The sequence below is a fragment of the Aristolochia californica genome, unplaced genomic scaffold (assembly GCF_029961685.1).
Source record: "Aristolochia californica isolate CCGP_79_NKW_82.1479 unplaced genomic scaffold, dmAriCali1.0.hap1 SCAF_2, whole genome shotgun sequence".
Taxonomy (NCBI): Eukaryota; Viridiplantae; Streptophyta; class Magnoliopsida; order Piperales; family Aristolochiaceae; genus Aristolochia; species Aristolochia californica.
In genome coordinates, this window is record NW_027181881.1 from 41,897,848 (window position 1) to 41,918,863 (window position 21,016).

Here is a 21,016-nt window from a genome sequence, read left to right on the forward strand (position 1 = left end):
GAAAGCTGAAGGTGATGCGAGCGAGAATCGACAAATCAAGGAGGTCTCCTGTGGATAATGGAAGACTGCGTTCTCGGATATGGAGTTCAGACTTCTCGGTGGAATTCCTGAGGCCTTTCTAAAGAGTTTTCAGCAAGTTACGATCGAAACGTGATAATTCTTTACCTTGTGTTTCTTTAACTGCATCAGCTCCGTTTAGGTTCCTAACCTCCCAAGACCCGAAACTCCAAAGCCTTTGAGACAGATTAAGAGTTTTTCAAGGCACAGAAGCTGCGCTACCTTTAGGCTTTGGTGGGTGGAGAGGCGGTAACAAGGAAGAACGTAAAAGTTTGACATCTTCGTAATGTGGAAAGTTGGAACAGCCAATTCTGCACAGTTTAAGAAGGACAACAATGGTCTTATTGTTGTTGCAGTAGATGCTGATAAATCTAGTCAACATGCTCTCAAGTGGGCCGCTGATCATCTCATATCTAAAGGCCATATATTTCATCTTCTTCACATTCGGAAAAAAATCACCACTTTCGCAACCCCGAGTAAGTAGAATTTATTTTTCTAGTTAATTAGAAAGGGAATTTATTAATGCACTCTAAGCCCTCGATTCCAGCCATTTTTGGGTCTATAAAACTTATTTATTTGAGCCCCTAGCTTATGTTGAAATTAAGCCAATCGGAAATAGGGTTTAGTTCATAAACCCCATTTTCGCTTTCCCTTTTCTCCCACCTCAATAAGCCAAACTTAAAGCTTTAAGCACTGTTTTCCGTATGCAGCTGGTCAGCAACTACGAATTGATAATGTGAATGAGGAAGTTGCAGCTGCATTCTTTCATCAGCTAGACATGCAAACAAAAGAACTACTTCTGCCATTTCAATGTTTCTGCAGTAGGCGAGGGGTAAGCTTTTTGTTCAAACATTTAGAGCCTGTGGAATCATCTGGCTGGAAATTACCTTGAAACTGTGGAAATGTATTAGAACGTTACTAAGAAAAAGCTACTCCATTATTGCCTTTTTTCTTTCTTATCGTTACCAGCCTATACTTTCAGAGTTAAACTTTTTCTTTCTTACTTTATGTTCATGAAGTTACAATGCAAGGAGGTCATTGTGGATGACTCAGAAGTACCCAAGGCAATAATCGATTATCTGGTGCATCATTCTGTTGATAAGCTTGTCCTTGGAACATCAAATAGAAATGCATTTACGAGGTATCTATATTTCCCTTTCGGTCTTACTTGGTATGTATATGAAGAATGTGGTCTGCCTATTTATGTAACCTTAGTCATCTTGATGTCTTCATATATGACTGAGATTATCCTTCGATCATGTTTCATAGACTCAATTATATATATATTATATATATATACAGTTGATCAAATATGAAAAACCATTTGGTGCGAAACATGCGAAACGGCTATCTCAGTCGTCCGATCATGCAAAAATGATTTTTCGTATTGGGTCAGCCCTCATTATATATATATGTATAGATAGATAGATAGATATAGATATCCTTCCCGAGTAAAGGCTAATTCTTGTGTTTCTTTCTACAACAGAACTTTTAAGCAAGCGGATGTTCCAACATCTGTTTCAAAGGTTGCACCGGACTTTTGCTCCATTTACGTAATAGCCAAAGGAAAGATATCATCAATTCGACCAGCTCCTAACCCCAATAAGCGTCCGATTGCCAGCCAACCAAGTCAAAAATTTGAAGCAAATGAAAATCAGTATCAATCTGTTAAAAGTTTGTCCCTAGCTACTTGTTTATGTTCTGGACTAAGTTGTTGCATTATTTATTTATTTATTTTTGCATGTTTGGGATCCCTACCTTCAGTTTCTGTGTAATGTACAGGTGAACCAATACCTCGACTGCCACAGCCAGTAGAAGAGACCATGTAAGCAGCTCTGTATAAAAAAATTAATCTTTCATGAACACTTCCCTTCAGTACTGACATATTTAGTTTAGTTTTGTTTAAAAGGCATTTATTTTCTGAGAACTTACCCAATGATTCGAAATATTATCTGTTTCAATGCTATCACGAAGAATAATATTTCGAGGATTTTATGTATAGCCTGAGGCTTGACTTAAGTTTCTGTTTATCAGAGAGCCAAGGAATGGTCTTCGTCAAGGCGGAGTTCCAAAGGCTTATGATGGGAAGATGAATGAAAGGGTGAACATGAGAATGAGCCAAGGAGGTCAAGAGTATAACGATTTCCTATACAAGAGCGTGAATTCTTGTCCGAGTCCAACTAGGAACAACAATGATCGGCCTTTCGGTTATCTTGTAAATGATCGAGGTGATGGTGCGAGTCGATGGATGAGGGGTTCAAATGGGCAGGATGAGCAATGTCATCACGACGAACAGAGAAACTTTGAGTCAATGAAATCTGGTAGTACTTATTTGTCGAATGGATCTGGTTCCAGTACTTATGAATCTTATACTCGTTTCACACCACCCCTACCGCAATCTTATGGGAATAGCTATTCACCTCCAATATCACAGGAAGCCGTTGGTTCTTCAAGGCCCTCGATGGTTCTCTCTCTCTCTCTCTCTCTCTCTCTCTCTCTCTCTCTCTCTCTCTCTCATGGAGGGTGCTGAAAGGTTGATATTTGCAGGAAGAAATGAGTGCTCAGATGATGAGATTAAAGCTTGAGACACAGCAAGCAAGAGAAATGTATGATAATGTCCTAATGGAAGCCGTGAATGTGAAAAAGAAGGTAACTTACCATAACAACATTTTTTTTCAAATGCCAGGAGGAATTCTTGGATGAGAAGAAGATTTTGTAATAACTTCCTGCTCCATGCAGGCCGCAGATCTTGCTTCAAAGAAGGCTGAGGAGGAGCGAAGGTTTTCTCGAGGAGCAATTGATCAAATGCCTGATCAATGGATCAGAAATAGGGAAGCGCTTCAAGCAGAGAGTATGCAAAAGATGGACGTGGCCACAAAGAATAACAGAGGAAATAAAACTATGACAAGGGAGAACCAGAAAGTTTATGATGATTTCAATGCCACTGTGAGATATAGGAGATATACAGTTGAAGAGATCCAGATGGCAACGGACAACTTTTCTGATGCCCTCAAAATTGGGGAAGGTGGATATGGTCCTGTATTCGAATCCACTCTTGATCATACTCTTGTTGCAATCAAGATTCTCCACTCTGATGTAGCTCAAGGAATGAGGCAATTCCATCAAGAGGTAATTTTTCATACATTTCTCTCTCATCTTAACAGTACTGCATATTTCTATCTCCTGGTTCAAGCAGAATTCAACGTCAGAAATGAATTAAACAAGGCAATGCTGTACATGGATACCTGCACAATGGAGTAACAAAATGTCAGAATCAGACTCACGGAACTAAGCTATCCTGTAAATACCTGCATGACCCAACAATAATAAGATCAAAATTTGTCAGGTTGAAGTACTGAGCTCCATTCGTCATCCTAACATGGTCCTCTTAATGGGTGCTTGTCCTGATAATGGAGCCCTGGTGTACGAGTTCATGTCGAACGGAAGCCTTGAAGACCGTCTCTTTCGTCGGGACAACACCCCTACTCTCTCATGGAAGCTTCGTTTCAAGATTGCCACTGAAATAGCAACGGGCCTCCTTTTCCTTCATCAAAATAAGCCTGAACCTCTCGTCCACCGTGACCTCAAACCAGGGAACATTCTTCTTGACCACAATTTCGTCAGTAAGATAGCTGATGTCGGCCTCGCACGCTTGATCCCCCCTTCTGTAGCTGATTCTGTCACTCAGTACCGTATGACTGCTGCAGCGGGGACATTCTGCTATATTGATCCAGAGTACCAGAAGACAGGTATGTTAGGAATCAAGTCTGATGTCTATGCCCTTGGAATTATCCTCCTGCAGCTTATCACAGGCAAGCCGCCTATGGGCCTGGCACATAACATGGAGGATGCAATAGAGATGGATCGGATTGAGGATATGTTGGATCCATCAGTCCCAGATTGGCCTTTGGAAGAGACAATTCAGTTTGCAAAGCTGTCACTGAAGTGCGCGGAGCTGCGGCATAAAGACCGCCCAGATTTGGGGTCTGATATACTGCCGGAGCTCAACCGTCTGAGGGCAGTGGCCTCTGATTCATCATCAACGATGAAGCATCTCCAACATGCAAACACATGGCATCGACAGGTTAGGACCTAATTGAATTATACTGGATTTTTTCTTGTCGTCCTTGTTCCTTTGATCTGGGTGATTCGGGCTATCGAGTCATGGAATCGTATTATCATAAAGCAGTACGTGAGTTTTGCAACTAAAAGATATATGTTTTTCCATGGCATTTGCTGCAGAAAGTCACCGGCATCCCTTCTGTTGAAGGTTCAAGTTTTATGATCGACAGTGATATGGAGAGAGCATATCCGGCATCTGCAATTATGGCACCTCTTGATGATTCCACTTTCTCACGGGAGACATGATCTGCAGCGAAGGAAGAGTCTCGTGAGGAAAGCACCTAGGATTCACAGTAAATTTCAGCCATATGTAATATAAAATTAAGCTTACTGCTCTTCTTGAACTCTTTTGTCTTCCACCAAGGGGGGGTTATAGTCCACAATGAAGTGGAATGAATTCCCCCCGCATTACTTAGGGGGGGTTAGTCCACAATGAACTTGAATTGAAGTGAAAAATTGAATTAAACTGAAATGGATTGATTCAACTTCAACTCATGTTTGGGTGTTAGTGTAGACGAGTTCAAGTGGGGAGAAAACAAATTCCAGTGTTAGTGCCCCCAAATGAAAAGTATGATATAAAGAAGAGAATGAGTAACCTTTTATAATATACTTAAATAGAACATATACCTAAATATATAATTAACCAAAATAAATATGGTTACTACACTTATAAGTGATTTAACGTGTAGTATTAGAATATATTAATATCCTAATTAATGAAAAAATATATTATATTACTTAATGATTATAGTTTATTATAAATTAAAACAATAATTACATGTGACTAGAATAAATTATTTAAAATAAATAAATAAAGTTAAAAATAACATAAGTGAATATAATAAATAAATAAATTATTTTTAATAACATAAGATGTAGTTTAGCATTAAAAACCACTATTTTAATACAAAATAAAAAAATACATAATAAAAAAATAAATATTTTAATTTACCAATAACATAATGTATATTTTACATATTATTAATTAATAATATATTAACAAAAAATGAAAAACTAATGGTTTAATCAATTGGATAATTAAACCAATTATGACGATGGTTTAATTTTTCCTAACTTAGGAAAAATTAAACATCGTCTTCCTCAGCGGCGGGCCAGCGGGCAACAACGACGCTCCGACGGTACGCCGAGAGGCAGAAAAGAGGGAGGCCGAGAGAGAAGAGAAGCCGAGAGGCTCTGCGATAGTGGGTCGACCTCTCGTGCTTTGCAACAGAGGTCAAGAGGGAGGCCGAGAGGAAGAAGAAGATGGGGCAAAAAATTGTCGGGAGATGAAGGCCGAGGGAGAGGGAGAGGAGAACAGCGAATGAGGAGAAATTTTTCATTTCGGGGGGGGGGGGAGAAGCAACACGCATCACGCGAGGAAAGTTGATGATTCGCAAAATAGGTAGGAATCAACTTTCCCCATTTTTGCCTAAGCGAATGAAACGGTCTATTCGAATGGTCTGATTCATTGGAACCTAGATAGGTATAGCTTTCCAATGACATATTATTCGCACCATTTAAATGAGAATAGTCCCTTCAAATATTTCTTTGATTCTAGTCAAGTTTAATATCCAACACCCCCTCTTAAACTTGATATCTTTGCAACATCGATCAACATTCTCAGCTTCTGAAAACTTTCATATTTGAGAGAATTTGTGAAAATGTCAGTAGCTTGATCAAGTGACTTCACATATTCCATCTCAACTTCCATTTTTTCAACACACTCTCGGATGAAATGATATTTTGTATCAATATGCTTGGATCGATCATGAAACACTGGATTCTTTGCTAGAGCAAGTGCCGATTTGTTGTCTATCATAATCTTGGTTGCTTCACTTTGTTCTAAATGGAGCTCCTTTAATAGTCTTCTTAACCAAATTGCATGACAAGCAGAAGAAGTTGCAGCAATATACTCAGATTCACATGTTGAGAAAGTGACTATGGGTAGCTTCTTGGAACACCAAGAAATTGCACTATTTCCCAAAAAGAAGACAAACCCAGTAGTGTTTTTTCTATCATCAATATCTCCAGCATAGTCACTATCATAATACCCTCTCAACTTGAATTCTTTTGAAGATGAATAGAAAATTCCATAGTCAAAGGTACCTTTGAGATAATGAAGAATTCTTCTAGCTGCTTTCATGTGCATTTCAGAGGGATTTTCCATGAATCAACTCACAATTCCAACTGAAAACAAAATATCAGGCCTGGTACAAGTCAAGTACCTCAAACTTCCCACAAGGCTTTTGAATAAAGTTGGGTCTACTCTTGCTCCATCGTCTATTTTAGAAAGCTTCATGCCACATTCCACGGGGGTATTGGCGGGGTTACAATTCACCATGTTGAATTTCTTGATCACTTCCATCCTCCATTTGTTTTACTTCAATTCCCAAGTAGTACGACTTGAGGCCAATGTCACTCATTCAAATTCTTGAGTCATAATCTTCTTGAAGTGTTCAAACATTCTTGGATTACTTCCAGTGAAAATAAGATCATCCATATAGACACAAACAAAAAATAATCCACCATTTCTTGTTTTACATAAAGTGCATATTCATGCATGCACCTAGTAAAACCATTCTCTTGGAAATACCTACCTCCACTTTGCAAACTAAATCTTCTTATTTTACTCTTTATGATAATGAATCTATATACATTCACATTCAACTTTTTTGGTACACTATGATTTCCTTTAGTATGAGATAATTTCTCTCCTTAAAGAAGATACACAAGTCCTGAGCTGGATGATTAATAATATGGAAGAAAATGTTGCCAACAATGTTGTCCATCCCGAGGCTGCTAAATGTATAGAATACTTGTGCCAAGTTATATTCCAGAGCTAATAGTCTCAAAAAATTATACAATGTTTTCCAAAATATGTATAATACCAATCAGGAAGAGATTATACATGATTATCTCGCTCGATTTCGATGACTTATTCAAGAATGGAAGATTGTCCAGCCTTATTCTACAATTATTACGGTCTAGGAGAAACAAAGGGAGGCATTAATAGCTTCTATTTACCTTGCTAATATCAAGCATTATTTGGAGGTAGTTAAGTCTCAAATTCTTAGCTCTACTATCATTCCTTCCTTTAATGATATATCGGCTACATTGATATGTATCCCGGAGCCATCCTCCACCACACACACTGATGTTTCTTCGGCTATGTACTCCAACAATAGAGTTGGAGTTTCCAGGAATATGGGTCAAGGTAGAAATAATAAAGGAGGTCGTGACAAAGGAAGCAAGTCTGGTCTAAATTCTTCCTGAACTGACAATGGTCAGAGTTGTACTCATTGTATCCCGGAGCCATCCTCCACCACACACACTGATGTTTCTTCGGCTATGTACTCCAACAATAGAGTTGGAGTTTCCACGAATATGGGTCAAGGTAGAAATAATAAAGGAGGTCGTGGCAAGGGAAGCAAGTCTGGTCTAAATTCTTCTCGATCTGACAATGGTCGGAGTTGTACTCATTGTGGAAATATAAATCACTCAATTAAGAGATACAAGAAAATTCATGGCGTACTCGATTGGGTTACACAAATCAAGTCTCCACAACTAGTGAAGAAGAAGATGGGGGAAAATTTGAGCAACACACAGGCAAGAAGATTATTTTTTAGGAGAATTTTGACTTACTTTAGAAAATACAGACCACGATGGCAGTCTACTGTAGCTACCACTATAACATGTATCGTCGCAGCTACTTCACCTTTTCCGTCCGGGATGGAAAACGGCAATGGACTAAGAAATGACGGCCCTTTATGAGAATCAGACATGACAACTTGGTGCTCTTCCATCTGCCAAACAACAGATGGACTGTAAGTGGGGTTTTACGGTGAAACAAAATCTAGATGATTTTGTGGTCCGTCTCAAAGCCCAGCTTTTGGCTAGGGGCTATAGTCAGTGCTACGAGGTTGATTATGAGGAGACGTTCTCGCATGTTGCCAAGTTTAATTCTGTCCTCCTTTTACTTTCCCTTGCTACAAATTCTCAGTGGTCGGTTAATCAGCTCGATGTGAAAAATGCCTTCTTAAAATGGTAATATTGAGGAGATATATATAAAGAAACTACCTAGTTATGTGGTTGAGGGGGAGTTGGTATGTTGCTTATATAAATCTTTATATGGTTTGAAGCAATCTCCACGAGCTTGGTTTGACAAGTACAACCAAGTTATGCTCCAATTTTGGTTTATGCGGTGCTCTGTAGATCACTCGGCCTAACGTAGGTGTGGTGCTACTAGCAACATATGTTGATGATATTATTTTGAGAGGTAGTGATACTGATAGTATTAATAGAGTTAAGCATAATATTTGAAGTAAGTTCAAGACAAAAGACTTGAGGCTTCTAAAATATTTCCTTTGTATTCAAGTTCTTCAATCCAGACACCATATTATTCTGTCACAGAGAAAATATGTACTTGGATTACTAAGAGACACAAGAATGATGGGATGTCATCCTACAGACACTCCGATGAATACAAATACAAAATTCTGTGTTGGTTTTGAAGAGGAAGTTGAAGTGGGCAAGTATCAAAGGTTAGTTGGAAAATTGATTTATATTACTGTGATGAGACCTGATATTTCCTTTGTGGTTCGTGTAGTTAGTCAATATATGCACAAACCCCAGATTTCTCATTGGCATGCATTAGAAAGAATCCTCAAATATTTGAAAAAGTCTCCAGTACAAGGACTTCTATATAAATGCCATGGGCACCTCAAAATTGAAGGTTTCACCGATGTAGATTGTGCTGACTCTCCAGATGATAAAAAGTCCACTTCAAGATATTGTACTCTAGCTAGAAAACCTAGTGACCTGAAAAAGTAAAAAAAAAAAAATGTAGTTGTAAGATCCAGTGTTGAAGTTGAGTGTAGAGTTATGACACATGCAGTAAGTGAGCTCTTATGGGTTAATTCATTCTCAGCAGAGTTGCGGTTCAACCACGGAGAACTCATGAAATTCTGCTATGATAGTCAAGATGCAATCCACATTGCCTCCAACCCAATCTTTCATGAGAGAAAGCATATTGAAGTGGACTATGTTGGATAAAAGCTGCAAGCAAGAATTATATGTCTTTCACATATTTTTTCTCACAATCAGGTTGATGATATACTCACAAAACCGCTCAACTCAAAAGTTCTCTCCACTACATACACCAAGCTAGGCATATATGATGTATTCTAACCACCAGCTTGAGGGAGAGTATTGGAAGATATGGTCAAGTTTAAATAGCATTATTGTAATAACCTTTTTTTTTATTCACACCTATTAGGGTGAAGGGTGTACTTCTAATTGATGTATTCTTGACCACTATAAATAAAGCTTAAGGGGGAGGATTAGGTCATTCATCACAATCCTAATCTCTCCCCTCCTTCTCCTCTGCATGCTCCTTCTCCTTTCTTCTCTAGTTGTCCTCTCCTCTTCCTTTCTTCTTCGTTTTCTTCTTTTTCTCTCCTTCATGACATGTGACCTTAAAATTTAGAGATGATGGAGTCCTAAAAACAACAACTTCTACCTCTGTCTCTGCTTCATCCACTTTGTTAAAAGACACCCACGTGTGTAGGGGTGGCTTGACTAGTAAATAAGGAGAGCTTCCATAGAAATGGCATAGAGTTGTAATTATACAAGTTGGTGTATGTCCTCTTATGTCTTTTTCGTTTTGAAGCGTATAACCCTAAGGGCATTATAGTCATTGTAAACATCTTCCCACAACTATAAATACAACTTTAAGGAATGGGGTAGAGCATTCAACCCTCTTCCTCTTGGCTCAAGTTCATCCTTACACGTCTCTCTCTCTCTCTCTCTCTCTATCTCTCTCTTTTCCTCTTTTTTCTTTTTTTTTTTCTCCTTTGTGCCAAGAGCTAGAGTTCTTCTCTTTTCTCCTTCCTTTGAGATCTCTTGTGTTTATGTGTTGGCCTTAGAAATCAACACACTTCTTCTTCCTAGAGCACTACCACCACCTCTTCTTTGAGTGTACATAGCATAAGTCTCTAAGGGTATTGTGAAGGTTCCAATCCCTTTAATTGGTACTCGAATCATTGTGACACAAATATCATCGAAAGAAGGCTAAAAAGTGAAGCTAAGAATCGATGTTTTTGAAACCTCTAAGGCTTTAAATTTTCAAGGAAAATAGTAGTGGTCAAGGCAGCTTCTCTTTATTTTTCTATAACAACATTAGTTGTAAGTGGTGCCTTAGTTAAATGTTGACAAAGTTCTCTAGTGAGCAATAACCTTTAAAATATTGAAACCAAGTCAAATGACTTGACAAACCTTTGGGGGTAGTGTTGTAATTTTAAAAAAAATTGTTTTGCCACAGGTTCCAAAGGAGCTATCCTCAGCCATGATATACACTAGCACAATTACGTGCACACAAGCTCTCTCATAAGAACATAAGAAAATGATAGAGAAATAATCAAAGATGGCTGAAAGCGAAACTCCAAATTGAATTAAAAAATCCTAAAATTCAGGCAGAATAGAGATGTGCATGAAATCAGCTTCTGTCCAGCACTTCCAAAAAAAACGAGATGTAGAGTTTGTTTAGCACGATACTTTACAACAGCAAAGAAGTCTTGAAGAAATAGTAGCTGCAAAGTAAAAATCACCAGGACCAAAATGCCAGGTTCAAGTAGACGTGAATGCAAGGAGTAGAAAGGAAAATGTCGTTTTTGGGTAGGAGTTTTAGAAGAAGAAAAAAGTCTTGAAGTCAGTTCTGGAACTTCAAAAATCAGTGAAATGACTTGTGATTATATGCAGCTATAAGACTCAAGCACAAACAGAAAAACACTACCCAGATCGTATCAAGCAGTCAAAGTAAACACTAAGACATGTTCATAAGAATGAAGCAGAGACGGAGTTAAAAAAAAAAACAAAAGGTTCTGTTGCATGAAGGATAATCAACAAAACAAGCTTATCTGCATTTGAGAACACAAGCTGAAGCACCAATGTGTAGAAGAGTAGCAGCGGGGCAGTAGAGAAGAATAACCTCTCATTAATGTCCAAATTATAAAAAAAAACGGCCATAACATGGGTTGAAGAAGAACTATAAGTAAAAACTTTAATTACTACAACATTAAAAACACATATCCCATCGTGTTGGAAGATGGGCCCAAACCCACACGATCAAGGAAGACCCATATATCCAATTGTGTTAGAAGATGAGCTCAAACCCATAAGACTAAGGAAGACTTACATATCCAAGAGACGTGGAAAATGAGATCAAAACCCATAGGCTCACATAGTGATGACAGGATGGTAAATAAAGATTCATTTCATAAAGATGACATTGATATAATAAATTTAAGTTTTAGGGGCATAATTATAATAATACAGTTTTATCAATCTATAAATTGAGCTTTAGGGGAGGAGGGTTAGGACATCAGTCCATAACCTCTTATTCTTCCTGATTTCTACCAATGGTTTTTTTTTTTTTTTTCCTCCGTGAGCTAAATCCATGGAGTCCTAACAATCAACACATCAAAACCAAGAAGGACCTATCCAAGTTCCCTACTCAGTCCCGTTTTACTTTTCGTCCTTTTTTGTTAAGATTTGTTTCTAGAAATATTGAGCTCTGAAAGTTTTTTTTCTAGAAATATGATCTTCTGTTCGGATGATCCCTCTAAAATCTTTAGTGGGAACTCTCTCGGTATATTGTGCAGAAGGAAAACGATGGAAGGGCAATTTGATGCGACGTGATTTGCTCAAATATCCTTACTTTCTATCTTCCATGTGGAATTGGAAGCTTACCCAGCAGTTTATTTTTGCCATTTCTCAAGGTTTTAAAAGCCTGAGCTCACGTTGGCTGACCCAATTAATGTTGTATTTATGATGGCCTCCCCTCAGCCTCAATAAAACAAATCGTTTTTGAACTGCACTTATCCATTTGACTAATCCAAAAATCAAGAAAACAAATCGTTTTAGACCTGCACTTATCCATTTGACTCATCCTTCCAACTGCTACACTAATTTATTGTCTTTTTCATTAAAGAAAAGAAGAAAAAAGAAGAAGAAGGACAGAAAAATACGAATGTATTGTGGTGATTATCTTGCTCTACTGAATCTCTACCATTCTGCAACCAGCATTTTTCAGATCGACAAGTTCAAGAAAACAATAATAAGCCCACCCTGGAAGAAGCTTGCATTGGTCTCTCTCTCTCTCTCCCTCTCTGTCGTACGTGTTCTGTAAATAATAAGGCATGGAGAAGAATCTAGAGTGTCCATCTGTGTGTCCAATGCTCACAAATGGACAGGCTAAAAATGCTGGCAATATAAAAGAAGAAAGAACAGAAGCAGAAAGAGTCATTGAATGAGGGTTAGGTCACACACTGGCGCTTCCATCAGCAGCTGGACTAGAAGACACGGCTATATAACTGAGACCCTTCAACTGCCAACGCCTCCTCTTCATTCTTCTCCTTTTCTAAAGGCGTGGCACCTATTTCCTCGAGTGTTTTTTTTTTTTTTTATAGAATTCTTCTTCCATAGTCTCTGTTTGTCCCTGCCACCGGCGTCCATCTTTACTACCAGAAGCAGTTGTCTGTTTCCTCGAGAGAGTGGTGGCTCCTCGCCGGTAGTTGATGAAAGAAGAGTAGCTATTCATTTTACCCAATATAATCTATACTAATTTATTCAAGGCAATTGTGATTGCAAATGCTCCCTTAAATAGCATACGATTAATTAAACTTTATTAAAAGAGACCTAGAAAACAACTTACCCTTAATCACTAAGTTACTTTCTATGGAGGAATTTGAGTTAGGAATATGTCCCACCTTGCACTACAACTGTTTTCATAGTATTTGGTAAGTCATCAAACTTGGAACTTCTCATTTTAATTGAGTAAGATTGAAGCATTTGGGAGATATTATGGTGGATCTAGATGTCATGTGTCATAATGGATTGTCACATTCTACAAGCTACATTGTACTACATCAACCACTAACTTGTCACCTAGATGTGACTTACTTTTCCTTCTACTCCAACTTGATCAAACTCTTATTACTCTATACTTCAATTATTTCATTTTTAATTTATCTGTCTACTTATTTGTCATAAATAGATCAAAATAATATTTTTTAAAAATAATGAAATTTTCAATAATAAAAAATAATATAAATCTACAAAAATGCTAACTAGACATATGATCAAATATTTTTTAAATAAATAAAAATACAAAAAAAATGAAGCTATCACCTAAAATAATTAAACTAAATTAATAAATACCATTGAAAATCTTATATGAAATAGAATAGCCATAACCTTTTACCCATTTATGTTCAAATTAATTAATAAATGGTACCTAGTTCATCCAATATTATCCAAATCCTTCAACATACAAAAAATTTGCCTCATTTACTAGATATATAAAATATTAAAGTTAATTAAATAAAATTGATGTACTATCTCTTCAGTTCCAAATAAAGTTATGATTGGATGCAAAAAATATGTGACATATTCGATCAAATCTACAAGATTTGGTTTTGTGTTGTTTTAGATATGTGGCAATTGTGTGTCCTAACTTGATGTATGTTGTTTCATTGTAATTGCATGTAAAGGATTGGCTAAGCCAAAAGAGACAACATTCTAGTTAAAAGCTCTTCCATTCTATTCTAGTTTAAGCATTTTGGTGCCAATGCAAGACCTCCATGCCTAAAGTTGGTGAACTTCATTGTTGAGAACAAGACAAGTCAATTGCAAGAAGTCATTTGAAGAACAAGACAAGTCAATTGCAAGAAGTCATGTGAAATTTGATTTCTTTCTTATTTCAAACCTTAATAAGCTAGAATATCTAAGTTTGTGGGATAATCCATAGGGAGCACTTGATTTAAATCAATCAAATCATTTAAAAAAGTTTGTGGGACACTCTAACTTCTCTACTGTTTCTCAAATTTGCAAAAGCAACCACGAATGCACTCTAACTTTCAAATGGTAAAATTTCATAAAATGATCTTGAGAAGTATTTATAGAGCTTTGTTGTTTGGCTCTATATATACTTCTCAAGATCATTCTATGAAAGATTGATGACAAATAGTTCCCCAAGTGCATGTCTAAAAAAAAAAAAAATCTCTTGATAAATCTTGTGTGTAATGCTTTGAAATCATTGATACATGCACCAAAAGTTCAATATTCATTGGAATTTGTACTCATTTGGCACCCGAAATGAATACGTCCACTAGTTTGTTTTTGTCTTTGTCTTCATTCTCTTTTCATTAATCTTTAGTTGGAAAAAAGGGTTAGGAGCCTTGTATTTACCCCTTCAGATTAGGGGATTTCTGTTGTAATTTGTGTATAAATACTACTCTTAAATCAATGCAAATGTGTGGTTCAGTTCAGCCTCTCATATGAACCTTGTGTATAAATACCACTCTTAAATAAATGCAAATGTGTGATTCAGTTCAGCCTCTCATATGAACCTTGTGTATAAAGAGAAGAGCTCGGGTGAGTAGTTTGTTGGTATCTTTTTTGTCCCATTTGGGCTAGTGGATCTCAAGTTGGTTGCTCGAGTAAATGTTAGCTGAACCATTTTAAGAACTTTTTCCATCATATTTTCTAATTTGTTTATCCCTAATGCTATTTCGACACGAAAGCATTTAAAAACAAAAAATGCCTCTTGAGTGTCATTTTAGGCCAACATAGGGGTATTGCTATTTAGTCACACAGGAAAGTGAAGGAGATAAGTGTCCCAGTGCAAATAAGTCCAGTTCACATTTTTAGTGTAATTGGTGGAGATGGTTCTGTCCTCATGCTACTCCATGGACAAGTAAATATGAGCCTACTTATTCTTATGTTTGACTAAGTGACTGACATAAATTTTAAGGGTCTATTTGGAACCCATAGAAGAAAAAAAAAGAATTTAATTATTATTATTCTAAAAAATAGTTAATAAAAATAAAATTTTAATTATTATCTTATTTTTACTAATATTTATTTAAATAAAATAATAATAATCAAATTCTCATTTTCTTTTCCACGCCGTTTAAGATGAAACACGCCTAAGCTACCAAAGGGGTAAAACTGTCTTTCCACGCCAGCTTGCAAAACGAAAGCAAACGAATAGGAATTTAACAGATTTTGAATTCCCTTGTGTCTAACTCCATTGCATTCAATAGCTTCATTCATGGCTGTTCCAACCATACTCTCCAGTTGGGTGCGCACATTAACTATCTGCCTATCCACCGTGATTATAAGTCCCGTCCTCTCTCTCCATCTCCGGCATATCTCCTTGTGTCTTCTCTTTCCTCTTTCCTCTTTCCATGGCTGGCGAACACCCGCTGCTGTCGACGGAGATCGTCAACCGGGGCATAGAGGTCACCGGACCCGACGCCGGCTCCCCGACCTTCTCTGTCAGGGTGCGAAGGCGTCTGCCCGACTTTCTCCAATCAGTGAACCTCAAGTACGTGAAGTTAGGCTACCACTACCTCATCAATCACGGGGTTTATTTGGTGACCGTTCCACTTCTGTTGGTGGTATTCAGCGCGGAGGTGGGCAGCCTGAGCAGGGGGGAGCTCTGGAGTAAGTTATGGAACGAGACGAGCTACGACCTGGCATCCGTGCTGGCGGCCTTCGGCGTGTTTGTTTTCACTGCCTGCGTCTACTTTATCTCTCGGCCTCGCCCCGTCTACCTCGTCGACTTCGCTTGCTATCGTCCCCCCGATGACCTCAAGGTACGTTCTCAGATTTTACCGACGTGTAGGCTCCATTCTCTCTCTTTTTCGCTTTTGCTTGATTGAGGATATTTAGGGTACGTCGCTTTCTGTTCGTCGTTGAGATTAATGCATAGAAGGACGAAGCAGAAGAACCAGTCGCAGTCTGGCTTTGATGGGCATCAGGGTAGCTGCGTAGGCAGTTGAGGAAGGATTTATAGTTAAGAAAGAAGAAGGGCTCTACTATATAAATGCTTTGATCTGAATCCTTGCTAGTGTTGCTCTACTATATAAAAGCCAACAAATACATTTGTCCCTCTTAAGGGCCATGAGATTTTTCAGCTAAGACATAATTAAGATTATCCATTCATGTGGGATGGACATGAATAAGCGATCTTGATTAGCTGCTCAAAGATTCAAGTCCTAAAATTATAAGTTGTTTTTGAGATATTAAAAACCTAGTTATATATATATTTTTTTTTTTGGAAAATCAAGAGCAAATTGGTATCTTCAACAACAAATAGTGAAAATTTTCTCGTTTTTTAATGGAAAAGTTAACTTTTCCAAGTTCTGAAAAGAACTTCATGAAGATACTTATCACAATTTTAATATTTCCCCTTTTGATTAAGTGACTAAGTGCAGGCGATGCGATTTTTCCTCTTTTCAGGTGTCTAAGTTGGAATTCATCGAGCAAGCTCGCAAATCCGGTAAATTCGATGAAGCAAGCCTAGAGTTCCAAAGCCGAATCCTGAAATCCTCCGGCATAGGGGACGAAACCTATATCCCGAAGGCGATCATGTCGTCGGAGAACTGTTCGACCATGAAAGAAGGCCGGGCCGAGGCCGCTATGGTCATCTTCGGCGCCCTGGATGAACTGTTCGAGAAATGCCGGCTTCGTCCGAAAGATGTGGGTGTCTTGGTGATGAATTGCAGCCTCTTCAATCCCACCCCATCTCTCTCGGCCATGATCATCAACCACTACAGGATGAGGAGCAACATCCTGAGTTTCAACCTTGGAGGGATGGGTTGTAGCGCAGGGATCATTGCGCTTGACTTGGCGCAAGATATGCTCCAGGCCAACCCCCACAACTACGCGGTGGTGGTGAGCACTGAGATGGTAACCTTCAGTTGGTACCAAGGCCGGAACCGCTCCATGCTTATTCCCAACTGCTTCTTTCGGATGGGCTGCTCCGCCGTGCTTCTGTCCAACCGGAGAAGAGATTTCCACCGAGCCAAGTACAGACTCGAGCATATTGTTCGCACACATAAGGGGTCCGACAGCCGAAGCTTCAGGTCAGTAATTAGCTTCTCTCTATTAGCTCGGCACGATTATTAGTTTCATAGAAAATTGCTTGAATGTCTGGTAGAAACAACTATATCTGCGAAACCCAGAAAGCATTGGCAGTCTTTGCCCCTTGATCTATATATATATCCATGCAAAATTCAGAAGAAAAAAAAAGGAAAGAAAAAAAGTTTGGGTAATGACGAATTCATCTGGGTGAGAATCTTTTGGACTGTGGCAGGGCGGTATACCAGGAGGAAGACGAGCAACGGCTCAAGGGTCTGGCAATCAGCCGAGACCTGCTGGAAGTTGGGGGCCACGCGCTGAAGGCTAACATAACCACTCTGGGCCCGCTGGTTCTCCCCTTCTCGGAGCAGCTCATCTTCTTCGCAACCCTGATCGGGCGCCACCTCTTCGGCGGGAAGGAGGGGTCTAAGCCCTACATCCCGGACTACAAGCTGGCTTTCGAGCACTTCTGCATGCACGCGGCCAGCAAAAAGGTCCTTGACGAGCTACAGAAGAACCTGGAACTTAGCGAGACCAACATGGAGGCTTCCAGGATGGCGCTCCACCGCTTCGGCAACACCTCGAGCAGCAGCATATGGTACCAGCTCGCCTACCTGGAGGCCAAAGAGAAGGTCCGCAGCGGCGACCGCATCTGGCAGATCGCCTTCGGCTCCGGCGTCAAATGTAACAGTGCCGTCTGGCGGTCTATGGGCAGGGTTAAGAAGCCCAGCAGGAACCCCTGGCTCCATTGCCTCGATCGCTATCCCGTGTCACCCTAAAGCTTAATAGGTGGCCTCCGGCCTGTATTGATCATCAAACAGACCCTGCCCATTTCCTCTTCGTCTTTCTCCCAAAAATAGGGGAATTGCTTCTTAGGTAGTATTGTTCTTGTTCAAGTGTCAACAGTTCGACTGCAAGGAATGCTTGATCCTATTATTTCACAATATCCAGAAGTTTACACTGTTGATAGTTTATCATAGTCCTAATGGATTTCTCTTGCGTGTTGAGCATAACAACTCGCTCTGTTATCTTTTACCTTGATCAACTTAAGAACTAGAGGGATATTTACTATATTGTTTCCTTTCCATTTTCCTAATTGTTGAGGAGGTAGCTGAACAAAGGTAAATTAATTGAGACTATCTCCCCAATCTTTTTATTTTTTATTTTTAAAACATTACCTAAGATCTCATGGATAATTATAATAATAAATTTATTCAATTTAATATGAAAGAAGGATCCCTCCACCAACACACTTGTAGCCATCTTTCCATTGCTAAGCCACCTCATAAGTTAACTTGTCCAGTCCCCCACACCCTCTCCTTTGTCCATCAAATGATTTCTTCTTAATCTACCATTCCTCAAGCAAGACTCCAAGCACAAAACTATAGAAGGGAAGGAAAAGTGTAGTGGCCCTTCCCTACCTCTTTCTGTAAGGGGGGTAAGTCTACAGTGAACTGATTCAACTTTAACTTATCCTTGGGTTTTAGTGTAAACCAGTTCAAGTGCACTAGAAAATAGATTTCAGTGTTAGTGTCCCCCAAATGAAAAGTATGATATAAATAAGAAAATGAGTAATATTTTATAATATACTTATATAGAACATATATCTCAAGAGATAATTAACCAAAATAAACATGATTACTATACTTATAAGTCATTTAACGTGTAGTATTAGAATATATTAATATTCTAATTAATGAAAACTATATTATATTTTATTATAAATTAATATAATAATTACGTGTGACTAGCATAAATTATTTTAAAAAATAAAAAAATAAAAAATTACTTAAGCTAATATAATATATATAAATAAATTATTTTTTAATAACATAAGATATTTTTTAATATTAAAAACCACTAATTTAATAAAATAAAAAATTAATATAATAAATATATATATATTTATCAATAACATAATATATATTTTTATGTATTATTAATTAATAATATATTGTCACAAAATTTAAAACCATTGGTTTAATTAATTATAGAAATGGGATAATTAAACTAAAATAATTTATCAAATATTTATTTTAATAATATTTTAATAATATTTTAATTATGACTATTAAATCACTAATTTAATATAATAACTATAAAATAAATATATAACGATGGTTTATTTTTCCTTTAGGAAAAATTAAACCATCGTCTTCCTTACGACGCACGTCGTATTCCTCAACGGTAGGCCAGCGGGCAACAACAACGGTGGCGGACCAGTGGGCTACGGTGACGGAGGCGGCGCTCCGACGGTATGCCGAGAGTGAGAAGAGAGAGGCCGAGAGGCTCTGCAACATAAGCTCGGCCTCCCGTGCTCTGCGACGGAGGTCGAGAGGGAGAGGAGAGGGAGGAAGGCCGACGGGGGGGGGAAGAAGAGAGGGAGTTCGAAAGAGAAGAGAAGTCGAGAGGCCGAAAGGCTATGCGATAGAGGAGAGGGAGGAAGGCCGACAAAAGGGAGGGAGGGAGAAAGAGAAAAAAAAATTTGGCCAAAGGATTGTGGGGGGGAGGAGTGATGCGTGCTTCAATTGGTTGATTCGCAAAATAGGTGTAAATCCAAATTACCTGAGAGAATGAAGAGACGTAATTCACTTGAAGAGTAATTCATTCTACACTAACCCATTTATCTAAAGAATTAGGTAATGCGGGGGAAATTCATTCCACTTCATTGTGGATTAACCCCCCCTAACAAAGAGGAAGGCTGATATGAAGTTGTAGTTCAAACGAGCAATTCTTTCGCAACAATATTAAGGTCATTGTAGGCTAACTTTCTAATCTGCAGTAAGAACCAAGAGAATTGGCCTCTTCTCTTGTTTTTACTTTCCCAGATTGGGGTGAATCCTTCCCCTTTTTAGAAAAAATAAAATAAACAAAAAGAACCATAGAGGAGGAGGGCAAGGAGGCAGAGTTGTGCCCCCTTACCCCATCTCCAAGGGGAGTGCATGACCTCTTCCCTTGCCGCCGAGAGATGGGAAGGGGGGAGTGACTCTCCTCCCTATTGACAAATGCTTTTCTAAATGGTAATCTCTAAGAAGAAGTCTACATGATACAACCACATGGTTTTGCCGTTGGTTGAAGGGGAGAAAGTATGCAAACTTCGGTAATTGTTATATAGTTTAAAACAATCCCCCCATGCATAGTTTGACTAGTTAAACAAGGTAATTCTTGGGCTCAAATTCAAAATATGTAAAACTAACCACTCTGTAATTGTCAAACAAACTAGCATCGACACATATTCATAGTTGTTTATGTGGATAATATTAGCTTTGACCGACAGTGATAAAAGTGGAATAAAAAAACAGGAGAAGTAAGCAAGACATTCCAAACCAACCTTGACATAGAGATTCTTCAATCAAGACATGACATAGTCTTGTCACAAAAAAAAAAATGTACTAGATCTATTGGAGGAAACAAGTATGATGGGCTATAAACCTCTCAATTCACCAATGGATCCAAATGCCAAATCACTCATGGATGAAGGAGATGACGTAGATATAAGAAGATTTTAAAGACTCACTGGGTAACTAATCTACCTTACTATAATCCAACCTGACATTTCTTTGACAATAAGCATTGTTAGCTAGTTCATGCATCATCCTCGAATATTCCTCTGATAGGCCTTAGAGAGAATTCTTTCATACTTGAAAAGGAGTCCAAGACAAGGACTATTATAAAAAGAAATCATGGCCACTTTAACATAGAAGGGTTTACCGATGCAAACTGAATAGGATCGCCTAGTGACAGAAAATCCACTTCTTAGTATTGTACAACAATAGGTGGCAATCTGGTCATTAGGCGGAGTAAAAAAATAAATAATTATAGCCTGATCAAGTGCAAAAGAAGAATATCGAGTCATGGCCCACGTAATAAGTGAAATGATATGACTAAAATTCATATTATCGGAATTGGGTTT

General features: G+C 38.3%; 2 protein-coding genes across 2 annotated transcripts; both read left to right on the forward strand.

Annotated features, from left to right (window-relative positions):
- The first annotated feature begins 343 nt into the window (after nucleotides 1-343).
- On the forward strand, nucleotides 344-8,227 carry LOC137955092 (U-box domain-containing protein 35-like). Its single transcript, XM_068801966.1, has 11 exons — nucleotides 344-533; nucleotides 768-889; nucleotides 1,077-1,198; nucleotides 1,544-1,731; nucleotides 1,840-1,882; nucleotides 2,092-2,521; nucleotides 2,605-2,706; nucleotides 2,797-3,186; nucleotides 3,404-4,088; nucleotides 7,523-7,785; nucleotides 7,997-8,227. The coding sequence occupies exons 1-11, from the start codon at nucleotides 344-346 to the stop codon at nucleotides 8,225-8,227; spliced, it is 2,766 nt and encodes a 921-aa protein (XP_068658067.1).
- A 7,177-nt stretch (nucleotides 8,228-15,404) lies between these two features.
- Nucleotides 15,405-18,138, forward strand: LOC137955755 (3-ketoacyl-CoA synthase 10-like). Its single transcript, XM_068802867.1, has 3 exons — nucleotides 15,405-15,836; nucleotides 16,483-17,108; nucleotides 17,339-18,138. Exons 1-3 carry the CDS (start codon nucleotides 15,426-15,428, stop codon nucleotides 17,880-17,882), a joined length of 1,581 nt encoding a protein of 526 aa, XP_068658968.1. The 5' UTR covers nucleotides 15,405-15,425; the 3' UTR covers nucleotides 17,883-18,138.
- The last annotated feature ends 2,878 nt before the right edge of the window (nucleotides 18,139-21,016 follow it).

Excerpts from the sequence above, each read along its gene's own strand:
- LOC137955092 (XM_068801966.1), top strand. The coding sequence starts at position 344 with ATGTGGAAAGTTGGAACAGCCAATTCTGCACAGTTTAAGAAGGACAAC. Across the intron at positions 890-1,076 it reads GTTTCTGCAGTAGGCGAGGG|TTACAATGCAAGGAGGTCAT; the intron begins GTAAGCTTTTTG and ends ATGTTCATGAAG. Across the intron at positions 2,522-2,604 it reads GTTCTTCAAGGCCCTCGATG|GAAGAAATGAGTGCTCAGAT; the intron begins GTTCTCTCTCTC and ends TGATATTTGCAG.
- LOC137955755 (XM_068802867.1), top strand. The coding sequence starts at position 15,426 with ATGGCTGGCGAACACCCGCTGCTGTCGACGGAGATCGTCAACCGGGGC. Across the intron at positions 15,837-16,482 it reads GTCCCCCCGATGACCTCAAG|GTGTCTAAGTTGGAATTCAT; the intron begins GTACGTTCTCAG and ends TCCTCTTTTCAG. Across the intron at positions 17,109-17,338 it reads TCCGACAGCCGAAGCTTCAG|GGCGGTATACCAGGAGGAAG; the intron begins GTCAGTAATTAG and ends GGACTGTGGCAG.